This window comes from Pollachius pollachius (genome assembly GCF_949987615.1).
Source record: "Pollachius pollachius genome assembly, chromosome: 6".
Lineage (NCBI taxonomy): Eukaryota > Metazoa > Chordata > Actinopteri > Gadiformes > Gadidae > Pollachius > Pollachius pollachius.
In genome coordinates, this window is record NC_136939.1 from 25,561,051 (window position 1) to 25,575,880 (window position 14,830).

At 48.4% G+C, this 14,830-nt stretch overlaps 1 protein-coding gene across 3 annotated transcripts in view; it reads left to right on the top strand.

Moving 5' to 3' along the window:
- Positions 1 to 4,324: 4,324 nt before the first annotated feature.
- Positions 4,325 to 14,830, top strand: part of kpnb3 (karyopherin (importin) beta 3) — a 28,033-nt gene continuing 17,527 nt past the window's right edge. Inside the window, exons 1-9 of one of the 3 annotated variants that reach the window (XM_079738088.1) lie at positions 4,325 to 4,484; positions 7,213 to 7,293; positions 8,702 to 8,894; positions 9,149 to 9,251; positions 9,570 to 9,666; positions 10,627 to 10,731; positions 11,894 to 12,016; positions 12,528 to 12,648; positions 13,651 to 13,738. In XM_079738088.1, the coding sequence (XP_079594214.1) occupies positions 4,407 to 4,484; positions 7,213 to 7,293; positions 8,702 to 8,894; positions 9,149 to 9,251; positions 9,570 to 9,666; positions 10,627 to 10,731; positions 11,894 to 12,016; positions 12,528 to 12,648; positions 13,651 to 13,738 (989 nt within the window). In that variant the 5' untranslated portion in view covers positions 4,325 to 4,406. Of the gene's footprint in view, positions 4,485 to 7,212; positions 7,294 to 8,701; positions 8,895 to 9,148; positions 9,252 to 9,569; positions 9,667 to 10,626; positions 10,732 to 11,893; positions 12,017 to 12,527; positions 12,649 to 12,675; positions 12,698 to 13,131; positions 13,139 to 13,650; positions 13,739 to 14,830 lie in introns of those variants that run through there. The other 2 variants (XM_079738089.1, XM_079738090.1) reach the window with 2 other exon arrangements.

The following is a 14,830-nucleotide window of genomic DNA, read 5'->3' on the forward strand; positions in this document are numbered from 1 at the left end:
AGAGGCCCATTACCAAACTGTGCCAACTCCTTGAGGCTGAAAAGTGACCAGAGTTCCTGATCACATTTCAAAGGAATGTAATCTATACATGTTTTCACACCTTTTGAAAAAACATTATGCATTACATATACCTAAAAGCATTAAGTGCTTATTAACTTCAACGATAATTGCCCCTCTTATGGCTCCTTTCTTATAAATTTAAGTAATTGGTTCTATGGAGAACAATTAGGGGCCGGTGTGAAGGAGCCGCATTTAGTTTTTTTATGTTTTGATTGACTCACTAATTTCTCCTTCTTTCCCCCCTGTGGTGAGTGTGCACCTGTGACAGGTGCTGATGGAGCAACCTTTAAATAGGTGACGGAAGTGCATGATGGGGAGAAGGCAGGCCAGCAGATAGAGTTATTGACCGTTCTGTTTGTGAACTGTGAACACCTTGATACAGATACTTGCTTTGCATCCTTATTTTGTTATATTTTAGTTACAAAATATGACGGCCTTGGACAGTCAAACCCTCACTCTTTTTTGAACACAAACTGTGCGTCAGACAATGCCATCACCTGCTTTCTCCGTGTGGCAAAAGGATAGGAAACTTGGAATATTGTATACACTACCGTTCAGAACTTTTGGGTCACCCAGGCAATTTCATGTTTTCCATGTAAACGTAAACCTTCAGCTGTCAGCTGTGCTGACATAATTGCACAAGGGTCTTCTAATCATCAATTAGCCTTTTAACACGATAAGCTAAAACAATGTAGCATCAGAACACAGGAGTGATGGTGGCAGGAAATGGGCCTCTGTACACCTATGAAGATATTCTATAAATAAACAATGGACTGTTGTGATTCATTTCATGTTATCTTCATTGAAAAACATTGGTTTTCCAAAAAAATAAGGACATTTCTAATTTACCCCAAACTTTTGAACATTAGTGTAGATTTACATTTACTTGATAAACTTGATTCTGTATGCGGTCTATTTAGCTTAATGCAGTGAGAACTCGGGGAAGAAGGGTAAGTGCATGAATAGTTAATGGGGGAACTGGGATGGGAGACACAAGGATGTCAACGCTCTCGACCCGATGTGTTCGCTTCCAAGGGAAAAGGGGGAGGGCAGACGTCGAAAAATACAAAAGAATATTTATATTTACATGACTGTTTTCCCAATTACTAACTCAACCTATGAAACTAAAATTATCACACAAAAAAAAGTCTAGGTGTGGGGGAAAAGTTTACAAACTTCAAAGTACATATTGCCTCAGGGAACAGCGATATAAGGTTTGGAGGTCCAGGCACAGTTATTGACAGCCAGGCTGACAGATGAGGCCTTGCACTGACCTCAGGTCTTGTTGACAGGAGGTAGGGCGTCAGAGATAAGGACCACACAGACTAGAGAGTCATGGACACCGTGAACGCACTTGGCTATCTTAAGTACTTGAGTTCAGAGTGATTACTGATGAGGTTGTGGGGTTGTTGTGACATCTCTTGCCATAGGCAGTAGGCGTGTAGACATTTTGAGACATAGTAATTATTATAAACATATAAAAGTCTCTCTCTCTCTCTCTCTCTCTCTCTCTCTCTCTCTCTCTCTCTCTCTCTCTCTCTCTCTCTCTCTCTCCCCCCACTGGAAATTGCTGAAGCTGTCAGGTCCTTTTGAACATTTAATCCATCAGCGATGTAGGATTGTATCTGCAACCTAGGCTTTTTTTCCAAGGTTAATATCTCTATCTCTCGACCCCTCCCTCTCTCTTCTCTCACTCCCTCCCTCTAACCCTGCCTCTCTCTCTTTCGCTCTCTCTTCCACTCCCTCTGTCCGTCCACCTCTCTCTCCAACAATTAAGTGATAATCTAGTGAATGCATGTTTTCACTTCACTAAATATGTTACACTCGCTAAGCGCTATATATGATATCTAGCTGCGGGCAACATTGAATCATTTAACTTAAGAGATTGATGTTAACATGCTCCTATGGCTTTTAAATATACGAATGCACATGGCGTATCACTTTTGTGGCCGTAGTTTCAAAGACGTCCACTAGAGAACATCATATGACCACTAATTCCTTCCCTTGTGATTCAACCGAACCCACACATTCTCCTTGGGGGAAAAGGGCCACCGGCTCTCTCTCTCTCACACACACACACACACACACACACACACACACACACACACACACACACACACACACACACACACACACACACACACACACACACACACACACACACACACACACACACACACACACAACACACACACACGCACACAAAAAAAACTGTGTGTGTGTGTGTGTGTGTGCGGGGGGGAGAGAGGGGGGGGAGAGAGAGAGAGAGAGAGAGAGGGGTGGGGAGAGAGAGAGAGAGAGAGCGAGAGGGGGAGGGATAGAGAGAGGGGTGGGGAGAAAGAGAGGGGTAGAGAGAGTGGCCGACGATAGAGACATAGATTGGATGGTTAATCTGTGTTCTGCATATTAAACGCAGTACTTTAATACAGAGTTTTTGCCTAACTTTATGCCATTAAACATGGATTCACACTAATATTCACGCTGAATAGTATATAATATGTATTATATGCACACTGAATATAGGCCTAATATCTCATATAAAATAGGAATCGTTCATTGATACACTAATTCATGTGAATAACTATAGAATATAAGAGTTATTCTCTCGTAGCTACGCCATTGAAGGGCTGGTCATTCTTAAAGCAACAACGAAACCTAGAGGTGAAGAACGAGCGCTGCACGCAAAGGGGGTTTAAACATGGAGGTTTAAACAGATTCTGTTTGCTCTGTTTGAACAGAGGAGGCGACATCAACTAAAGTATGAGATGGATGGATGTGAAGTAAATAGTGTGCGCCTATTTTATATAAAATATAACAGTGCGCTAAGCATGCATTATATAGTGTAAAAAATTGATTGATTTAAGAACTTCCTCTCTGAAAAAACGTTCCCACACTGATAAACTACAAATCAGTCCCCATTAAAGTCCCCTAAAGGAGCCCCCCCTTCCCTCTCTCTTCCCCCCTCTCCGTCTCCCTCTCTCCCCCTCCCTCCCTCTCTCCCCCTCCCTCCCTCTCTCTCCCCCCCCCCTCTTTCTCTCTCCCCCCCTCTCCCTCCTCCCTCTCACCCTCTCTCTCTCCCTTCCCTCTCCCTATCTCTCCCCCCTCTCTGTCCCCCTCCCACTCCCCCCTCTCCCTCCCTCCCTCTCTCTCCCCCCTCTCCCTCTCTCTCCCCCTCTCTCACCCTCTCCCTCCCCCCTCTCCCCCTCTCTCTCCCCCCTCTTCCTCTCTCTCCTCCCTCTCTTTCTCTCTCCTCCTCTACCTCTCTCTCCCCGCTCTCCCTCTCTCTCTCCCCCGTCTCCCCCTCTCTCTCCCCCTTCTTCCTCTCTCTCCTCCCTCTCTTTCTCTCTCCTCCTCTACCTCTCTCTCCCCCTTCTCCCCTCTCTCTCCCCGCTCTCCCTCTCTCTCTCCCCCCCTCGCCCTCCTCTCTCTCCCCCTCTCCCTCTCTCTCCCTCTCCCTCTCCCACTTTGGTTCCACTGTCTAACACCAAACTGAGCACACGACCCTGATACATTTGAGTAAGTACACAACACAACTGACCACAACAACACAACAATCTGCACCATCTGGGACGCTGAAATATGTTTAATGATATGTACCATTATTTGTGTTTTATATTATTTTTGTTCTATCGTTCAGAACCATCGTTGTATCGCCAAATAAATTAAAATCATAGCCTACATAACAAAAAAATAAAATAATAATAAATGCAGTATAAAGCGACATTTTAATCGATTCAAAAAGGGATCGAAACAAAGGTATTGAAACAGACAAAAATCCAGGAGATAGTCAGGGCAGTGTGAAGGAATGTTATCGTCTCTTCCTGTTGGAGAAGCAGCTTAATTGAGTGTCACCATGGGTTTCCATTTTGTCATGTAAATAAACCCAACCCTTTATCTGATAATGAAGCCGTCGGTTTGGTTTTGAGGGGGCGCGAAAGTCGTGGCAAAAATAGCCTTTATGTGGTGCGCATCACTGCGTTTACCGCACTTACGCAATTATCTCCGCGGCGCTATTACAACCATTTGGCAAGCCTTTCCATTACCTCGTTCACGCCCCCCGTCCCTCCCAGCAGCCAATCGAATCGCATTCCCTTTGCCACACACACACACACACACACACACGCACGCACGCACACACACACACACACACACACACACACACACACACACGATTGATTGCCAACGGACCAATCGCGACGTAGTTGTGTCATTGTGTCATCGGCGCCGGCCAATCATCTCGCGGACCGGCGGGGACCACGGGGGGGTCGGGCAAAACAGCGCCGTCCGCCGCTCACGTCTCTCTTCCGCCGGGCTGCTGCTCCTTCTTCCCCCTGGATCTCACTGCAATGGCGGAACAGCAGCAATTCTACCTCCTGCTGGGCAACCTTATGAGCCCCGACAACGGCATCAGGAAGCAGTCAGAGGTGAGGCGGGAGCCGGGGAGGAACGCGATCCCGATTCGATCCCGAAAACGTTGACGCGGAGCGGATCAGTTGCGGAGCGGAGAAACCGTTGTTAGCTCTCGGAGGCTAACCGGGGCTAGCTGCGTGTGTGTGTATGTGTGTGTGTGTGTGCGCGCGCGCTCGCGCGCTGGGTTCCCGCCGCGGCGGCGAGGCGCGGATCGCGGTGCGGCCCCACGTGGGGAGCCGACACACCCGCGAAACCGGCCGCCCGAGTCGTATCGCTCGCTAAGCTAACTAGCTTAGTGCTAACTTTATCCCAATATGTCGTGGACGGTGCACGCTAGCTCAGCTTACTAGCCTAGTGCTTACTTTACCCCCCGGTGTTGTGTGGACGGTGCACGCTAGCTCAGCTAACTAGCGTAGTGCTAACTTTATCTCCCGTGTTTTGTGGACGGCGCACGCTAGCTGGATAGCTAGCGTGCGCCGTCCACGCAACATGGGGCGATAAAGTTAGCACTAGTTCATTAGCTTAGCCAGCTAGCGCTAACTTTATCCACCGTGTTGCAGCGTGGACTGATCACAGGCCCCGGAACATGTGCTAATGTACGATGCTAACCCTTAGCCACCTAGCCAGAGATGTGTGATAGACACCATAGTCGTGGCGTGAAGGGGAAACTAGCACAGCTGACTGGTTAGCAGAATGGGTAGTTGACTGGTTTGCAGACTTGTGACTTTCGAGTTGGCTGACTGGTTAACTTCCCTGTTAGCGAGTGATAAAGCAGCTTACTTCTTAGCTGTGATATAGCAGCTGACTGGTTTAGCCGCTGTCCAGTTTGCTAACATGTTCGCCTGGTCGCACTGGTTCTGCGACACTGGTTCTGCGCCACACGGTCCCACCATAATCATGGGTTTAACTAGTGACCTTAGTTTATTGATTACCTGTTTATTATTGACATCATGGGAGTGAGCCTGTGTACATCGATCAGAGTGTGTCGTGACGTGGTCTCTATGTGTTATCAGGGTTTCACTGTACTGTCATCCCCGCTGTCTCCCAGCGGAATCATACACTCCCTTTGCGTTGATTAATTGACTAACTAATTGATTAATTGAGATTAAACCCACTTGGCCCAAGTCGCGTCACTGCAAAGCCTTCGCCTGGGGTCACTGCGATCTCACTCTCGGATCACTGGATTAGTCTCACTGAGTCACTGGATGTGTGCTGCGGTCACGTCTACTAGTCTCTCTGGCCCTTTCTCTCCCTCACCCCTTCACTCTCTCACCCTTTCACTCCCCCACCGCCCTCCCCCCTGATTAGGGTCTTATCTTGTACAGTGAGGGGTCCCCACTTTTGGATACGTGTTATAAACGTATCGGCGCCATCGGTCAGCGATTCTGTTGTGTGGGTCCGGTGGACTGTCTGGTCTAAGCTCAGTGGAATCCAGGCTTCTGGTGGAAACGCACATGTGTGAATGCACACACACACACACACACACACACACACACACACACACACACACACACACACACACACACACACACACACACACACACACACACACACACAGGCAGGGAGGGATAAACACATACATACAAGTAGGGAGGGACACACACGTAGGCAGGGACACACACTCACACACACACAAGTAGGCAGGGATAAACACACACATACAAGTAGGGAGGGACACACACATAGGAAGGGACAAACACACGTAGGCAGGGACACACACACACAAGTAGGCAGGGACACACACACACACAAGTAGGGAGGGACACATGCACACACACACAAGTAGGCAGGGACACACACACACAAAGTAGGGAGGGACACACGCACACACAAAGTAGGCAGGGGCACACAAAGTAGGGAGTGGGACACACACACACAAGTAGGGAGGGACACACACACAAGTAGGGAGGGACACACACACTAGTAGGCAAGGACACACACAGTAGTAGGAGGGACACACAGACAAGTAGGCAGGGACACATACAAACACACACACAAGATGGAAGGGACAAACACACGTAGGGAGGGACATACACACACTAGTAGGCAGGGACACACACACTAGTAGGCAGGGACACACATAAACACTATTAGGCAGAGACATACACATAAGTAGGCAGGGACAAACACGTAGGGAGGGACATACACACACTAGTAGGCAGGGACACACACAAACACAAGTAGGCAGGGACACACACATACACACTAGTAGGCAGGGACACACACACACACTAGTAGGGAGGGACACACACACACTAGTCGGGAGGGACACACACACACACACTAGTAGGCAGGGACACATACCCACACACACACACTAGTAGGCAGGGACACGCGCACACACACACTAGTTGGCAGTGACACACAAGAGGAATATCCAGTTTCCCTCCAGCACACCACATGTTGGCCATGTGTGAAATGCACTGAACACTCTTTTTCACACTTAAAGTACGCACTTATTGTATGTTGAACGTCCTTACACTTAAAAGTAGCCCTGGTGTAGCATCTTATCCTAGCTATCTTCCTTGTTTACGGGGAATGGGTTAACCTAGTGATTGTTAGTACTTGGTTCTATGGACATCCTTACTGTACCCAGTACCACAGCGATTTATCGTTGTTTCTCTTTATTCTGACATATGTACTTATTGTGAGTCGCTCTGGGTAAAAGTGTCTGCCTAAAGCCCTGATTGTAAATGTTCCCAGGAGTGTTCCTGACACACTATCTGCTGTCTGCGTTCACAGGAAACTTACGATGGGATTCCCGGTCAGAACAAGGTGACTTTTCTGCTGCAGGCCGTCAGAGATGCGACTGGCACAGAGGAGGTGAGTCTTGACATTCACCCGTTCATACACACAATCACACACCGACGACGGATTCAACCCCTCTGGGCGACAGCCAGCTCGTCAGGAGCAGTCAGGTTAAGGCGTCTCGCTCAGGGACACCTCGACACTCAGCTAGGAGGAGTCGGGGATCAAACTAGCAACCTTCAGGATACCAGTTGACCCACTCTACCTCCTGAGCCAAATGCTGCACTGTCTTGCAAAAACAGTTCTGTGTTTCAAGTGTGTTGAAATAAACACAACATGAAATTTCTAAAAACATGTGCAGTCATCTCTGGGTTATTTCCGTGTTGACAAAACCCCAGAGGAACTAGATTTCATCATGTGGCCGTGACGAAACATTTAGTATGGTCCGCTAGACGTATGAGGGGCAGGGGTGCAACTCCAGGGAGTCATGGAAACCTTTCAGTGACAAGAGAGCGAACAGGGCTTTGCAGTGAATGGTTTTTGGGGGATATATACGGTAAACGATGACTTGGGCAGAGTCATATTGTCAGGGTTAGGATATATAATGAGGTGAAGGAAGGGGAGACGAGGAGGAGAATGAGGAGGAGGAAGGGGAGGTTGAGAAGGAGAATATGAGGAGGAGAGTAAAGGATGGAGAAGGAGGGAGGGGAGGTTGAGAAGGAGAATAGGAGGTGAGGTAGATGAGGAAAAGGTTAAAATGAGGAGGAGGAAGTGGAGTAGGAGAGGGAGGTAGAGGAGGAGAGGGAAGTGTTTTCCTGGCCTGGAGAAGAAGACACAGCAGCAGCTGCTCTTCTCTGTTCAGCGCTCACCTGACCGCTCGCGTTCACTACGCAACGTCTCTGAGATCACATGGCCGCTCTCCCTCCCGGCCTGGTGCCAGTATTTTTAGACCCATCAAACGGGCGTCAGGGTTGCAATACACTGTCGGGTGTGTGTACACACAATACAGGCATACATGGTATTTAAATGGTCTCTGGAACCGGTTCTCGATGAACTGTGACTAGATCCAGAGCGATGCCAGGCCCTGATATCCTGGTCAGCGACAAAATAATATTTGTGTTTTAGGTTTTGTGAAGCATCATGGGTTTCCTGGATGTTCTTCAGAGGCTGATGTTGGCCTCTGAGGACTGTCGGCCTCTGGATGGTCTTCAGAGGCTGGTGGTCTTCAGAGGCTGATGGCCTCTGAGGCTGGTCTTCAGAGGCTGTGGTTCTCTGGAAACCCTTGGCCTCTTGATGACCCCACACCTCACTCCCCTGACCCCCTGCTCCTCCTCCACTGACCCCCTGCTCCTTCTTCACTGACCCCCTGCTCCTGACCCCCTGCTCCTCCTCCCCTGACCCCCTGCTCCTTCTTCACTGACCCCCTGCTCCTGACCCCCTGCTCCTCCTCCCCTGACCCCCTGCTCCCCCCTAACCCCCACAGGTGAAGCAGATGGCGGCGGTGCTCCTGCGCAGGCTGCTGTCCTCCTCCTTCGAGGAGATCTACCCGGGGCTGACGGTGGAGATGCAGACGGCCGTGAAGACGGAGCTCCTGGCCAGCATCCAGACCGAGGCCTCACCCAACATCCGCAAGAAGGTCTGCGACATCGCCGCCGAGCTGTCACGCAACCTCGTCGGTGAGAACGCGCTCTGGGGATGCCTGGGTTTGCCGTGGGGACCATCTGTGGTCGGATCGGTTGTCGTGGTTCTGGAGCGGTTTACTGTCGGTTCTACAGCTGTTTGCTGAAGGTTCTAGATCGGTTGTCAGATCTGTGTTCTGATGGGTCTAACGGTTCTAGATCTGTTGTCAGATCAGCGTTCTGACTGCTCTAGATCTGTACTCTGTCGTGGTGCCCTGCCTGACGTGCGGTTCCTTCTCGGTTCCCTCCAGGTGACGACGGGAACAACCAGTGGCCAGAGCTCCTTAAGTTCCTGTTCGACTCGGTCAACTCCCAGGACGTGAGCCTCAGGGAGTCGGCCCTGCACATCTTCTGGTGAGCACCGCCGGGCTCTCTCACCCATTCATACACGCATTCAGCAATTCAAACAGAAATTCATCCATTAACCCATTTATGCTCACATTCATCCATTCCCCCATGCATACACCTATTCATCTATTCACCCATGCATACGCACATTCATCAATTCATACACATTCAGCCTTTCAAGAACATATTCACACACATACAGTCACCCATTCACACACACAGTCACCCATTCACATACAGTCACACATGGTCGCTGTGATTGGGTAAACGTTTTTCTCTGTCGTTCCGATGTTGACGTTCCACCGATTTCCCCGACTTCTCCAGGAATTTCCCGGGGATCTTTGGGAACCAGCAGCAGCATTACATGGAGGTCATCAAACGCATGCTGGTCCAGTGCATGCAGGACCAGGAAAACCCACAGGTAGGAGCCCCTGAGGTCATGACCCCTGAGCCCCTGAGGGCAGTGTCCTTCTGTACCAGTTTAGGCAAGGCAACTTTATTTATATAGCACTTTTCACACAGGAGGCAGGCTCAAAGTGCTTCACATAGAAACATTGTCATAAAATTAAATAATAGAAAATAAAAAATAAAGGCAGAGTTAGAAAAAGCATTTTAAAAATAGATAGCAAAGTTAAAAAAGCATTTTAGAAAGTGCAATGTATTTAAGATCAGATCAACAGTCTCTCTGGTACCCAGTTCGGGACTCCAACCCGACCTAAAGGAACTTGGTCCTTTCTCTGGGAATGAACCAGTGTCCTCCTATACCAGTTTAATGAACCAGTGTCCTCCTATACCAGTTAAATGAACCAGTGTCCTTCTGTACCAGTTGAATGAACCAGTGTCCTCCTATACCAGTTTAATGAACCAGTTTGAAGAATCAATCGCCAGTACTCCCAGTGTGGTGTTGAGTATCTTTGGTGTATGAGTTTGAATCCCTCTAGAGGGGGGGGCCTCAGTTAACACACCAGACCAGGGGTTTGAGCTTTCCTCTGTGGTCCAATTCTTAAGAAGCACCAGGTCAAATGGCAGACTCCTACAAAGGAAAATTAGGACCACTAGGTAAAGGAAGTCTTTTGTGCCTACAGAAATAAGGCTGTACAAAAACATACTTAAAAACGTCATTTTAAACTATGAGCATATTGTATATATTGCCACTGAACTATTTTATTTATTCATACATGCTTGTCATGTTTTCTATGTTCTTACTGCTCTGTCTGTCTTGTCCTTCTTTTGATGTTTTGTATTTGTTTTTTTTAATGCTATGCAGTAGGCTGCATTACAATGGAGCATGTAATGGTGACCACATTCATTTCCTACTTGGATAATAAAGTTGACCTTGTCCTTAGTTGCTCATGGGTCTCTGCCCTCCTACCCCCCTCAGATCCGCACCCTGGCCGCCCGTGCGGCTGCCTCCTTCGTCCTATCCAACGAGGGCAACACCCCCCTCCTCAAACACTTCTCCGACCTGCTGCCCGGCATCCTGCAGGTACGACCCCTCCGTCCCTCGAACCCCAGAGCCCGTTCTGGTGTGAGGTCTGACCCCTCACACCAGACGCCTTGGTTTGACCCCTCACACACAGCCGTCGTGGCCCAGAGCGGTGATAAACACATGCATGCAGACGCAGACACACACCGCCTATAAAACGTTTCCCCCCCTGGTGTGAGGCACACAGAGACAGCTCCTATTTTTTTCAAAACCTGAAAATCATTAATGTTTGGGCTTATCGATACCACTATCGAGTCCCATCGTTCATTTATTTATTGTTTTTGTCCTGTAACGTAATGTTGTGTCCCTCGAGTCGCGTCACGGCATTTAAATCAAATCAATCCAATCACTGCAGCGTGTCACCAATGTTTTTGAATGGAATTGTAAGCAAACAGGTATTACAAGTAAAACAAGTGAAGTCTGGCAGTTAACTTGGTTAGCAAGGATGGCTAACAGGCGAAAAGGGCGAAAATATTTTTTTGCAAAGGGGGGAACACAACCTCAATGGCCAAGCACATTAGCATTGTCCATCAAATAAAGGCCAAATGCAGTACCTTCGACTGTCTCCGAGTTGAAAAGACTCCTCCTGTTGCATCACAGACGGGCCCATCTTAATCATCCACTCAAAGTACGAGTGGTAATCGCACACACACTCATTTCGCTAGTCCCGTCAGTTAAAAATAGTAATCCAAATGTGAAATCGGTGTTGTAATCGGCAGCATACAAGCTAGTTATCTTAAAAAGTAAAAGTTTACAATGTGCTGCGTGATGATGTGTTGATGTTGGCTCAGTTAAACGACTGTTAGGTTATCGTGATGCTTTCAAATGTAACATAGAGAAACGGTAAATTGAGTTTTTGGTGAGAAACATGTTTCGGTATTCCCCATCCCTACTTAAGACAATAAGAGGTAATAAAATAGGGCTGTCATACGATTAAACATTTTGATCTTGATTAAACGCATAGTATTGATGAGTCAACTCACGATTAATCTCATTTTTTAAATCCTCTCCAATGGACGTTAAATTAGATTATCAAATGGAATCACGCATTATCATTCATAGCAAATGTACTTAATAAGCGAAAACGTGTCCATCTCCCTGTACTCACCCTTCCACCTGTCCCTAATCTTTTGGTCTCCTCCCCGTTTCTGTGGCCTCCTAGGTGGTGAACGAGTCCTGTTACCAGGCCGACGACTCTGTGCTAAAGTCCCTGGTGGAGATCGCCGACACGGCGCCCAAGTACCTGAGGCCCAACCTGGAGGCTACGCTGCAGCTCAGCCTCAAGGTGAGTCAGAGGTCTGGGGGCCCCACAGCACTGGGGGACCCCTGGACTCTTTGTTAGATGAAGGGTCGCTCGTACAACCTCAAACCCTGATCGGCATGTAACGGCCATCACACTCGCCCTTACAATACATTTAAATTAAAACCTGTCCACATATTGACCACCTCATCAGACTACGACCCCCGTGGACCCCCCCCAGTAAAGCGCTGTTTAACTGCTAGATTAGGGTTAGGGTTTGAGGGTTAGGATAAGGGATGAAAGCTACCTTCGGGACCATGAGTGCTGGTCCCTGGCAAAATAACTTTTGAACGGAAGGTCCTATCGACTAGACGTTGATACTTTTGAATACTAACTCGGGGAAGAGCTTTCCAACGGTACCAAGCTCCTCTCTCTACGACAACCGGAAGTGGGGGTAGCCCTAGCGATACCATGTGTTTAAAGGCCAACAACTCCGGAGCAGAATCATTTCATTGTGACCCCAGTTGACCCTCTCTCTCCTTCTCCTCACCCCCAGCTGTGTGCAGACACCAACCTGAACAACATGCAGAGACAGCTGGCTCTGGAGGTGATCGTCACGCTGTCGGAGACCGCTGCAGCCATGCTGCGCAAACACACCGCCATCGTGGCCCAGAGCGGTGAGACACACAGAGACACAAAAACACACCGCCATCGTGGCCCAGAGCGGTGAGACACACAGAGACACAAAAACACACCACCATCGTGGCCCAGAGCAGTGAGACAAACACACTGACAGACACACACAAACACACACCGCCATCGTGGCCCAGAGCAGTGAGACAAACACACTGACAGACACACACAAACCGCCATCGTGGCTCAGAGCGGTGAGGCAAACACACAAACACAGACACGCAAACACAAATACACCGCCATCACACAGACACAAAAACACATGCACACTAAGAGACACACAATCACACCGCCATCGTGGCCTAGAGCGGGGAGACACACAGACACACAAACACACAAAGGCACAGACACAGACACACACAATCACAACGCCATCATGACTCAGCGGTGAGAGACACTGATGCACGCACACAGACACAGACGCACACACACACACATACAGACACAATCACAACGCCAATGTGGCCCAGAGCGGTGAGACACACACATACGCACACAGAAAGACACATAAACACACCGGCATAGTGGCCCAGAGCAGTGAGACATACACACAGACGGACACACACACACAGACAAACACAATCACAACGCCATAATGGCCTAGAGCGGTGAGACACACACATAGGCAGACACAGACAGACTGACACAGACGGACCCAATCACAACGCCATCATGGCTCAGAGCGGTGAGATAGACACGCAGAGACGGATGAATCAAACTTACTTGACGTCTAAAACCTCCTTTGTATCTATGTCTTAAGGACACAGATGATACACACACCACCCTCCTGGAACTCTCTCCTCCAGATGTTGGGAGCTGTTTTAACCCCTCTTTTGTGTCTGCAGTGCCCCAGATGTTGGGAGCTGTTTTAACCCCTCTGTTGTGTCTGCAGTGCCCCAGATGTTGGGAGCTGTTTTAACCCCTCTGTTGTGTCTGCAGTGCCCCAGATGTTGGGAGCTGTTTTAACCCCTCTGTTGTGTCTGCAGTGCCCCAGATGTTGGCCATGATGGTGGACCTGGAGGAGGACGAGGAGTGGGCCATGACCGACGAGCTGGAGGAGGACGACTTCGACAGGTAGCACCTCCTCCTCCTCCCTGCTGCCACAATTGGGGTCCAGGCTACCGGGTCTCTTCAGGGGAGACGTACGGGCAGACGTATGGGGAGTCTTCCTTTAGGGCTTCTTTCAGGGCTTCCTTCAGGGGACCTTTCCTTAAGGGGTTACTTTAGGGGAACCTTAAGGGGTTACTTTAGGGGTACCTTTCTTAGGAGAACCTTCAGTGGCTGGTGGCTTCCTCCCCTCTCCTCCCTGCTGCTGGGGAGGGGAACCTTCTTAAAGGGATATCTCCACCGGTGAAGTATCCCTTTAAGAAGGTTCCCCTCCCCAGCAGCGGGGAGGGGAACCTTCTTAAAGGGATACTTCACCGGTGGAGTTATGAAGGTTATATGAAGTAAATAATTCTATGTATTATAAATGTGCAAAAAAAAATGAAATCGGTTCATCCTAGCCTGAGAAAAGGCAGAAAGTGTCTCTCTGGCTCAAAAGCAAGATCCTCCAACTCCCACAGTGCATTGCGCTCGCTGCACCACCCGCCTGTTTCCGTTTGGAGGAAGTAGGGCCCATTATACTAGCGTGATTGGTAGCGCGAGCAAACTTTGTGTAAACATATCCCCGTGATACGTAGACTAATTTAGACTTCTGCTTTCATTTTTTCAAGCGCATCATTTGTATATAACAGCATAAAAATATTTGCTAATTACAGTAGCTCAGCATATCAAGTATTTGTACTCAACCTTTTCTCTCCAGCTGAAATAAGTGTTCTTATCTTATCTATAGTGTAAGTTCTTATCTTATACAGTAGGTCTACTTTAGTATAACAGCACTTGGGTTAGTAAACAAATCACAACAATCAACATGAATTAGAAGTTTTATTCATGAAAAAATATGAACTATTAACAAAAATGAAACGTGTAGGGTCAAAATAGTCATACTCATCTTGAGCATCTACTCTCTCCTGGTAGCCACGGTACTGCCCATCTGGTGCTGGGTAGTTAGCTGAAGCCGATACTGTCAAAGGAAGAAAGAGCTCAACATTAGCAAAGCAAGATAAATTATGCCTTGAGTAGCCTATACAGGATTATACAGACTTCAAGCTAACGTAATGTAGC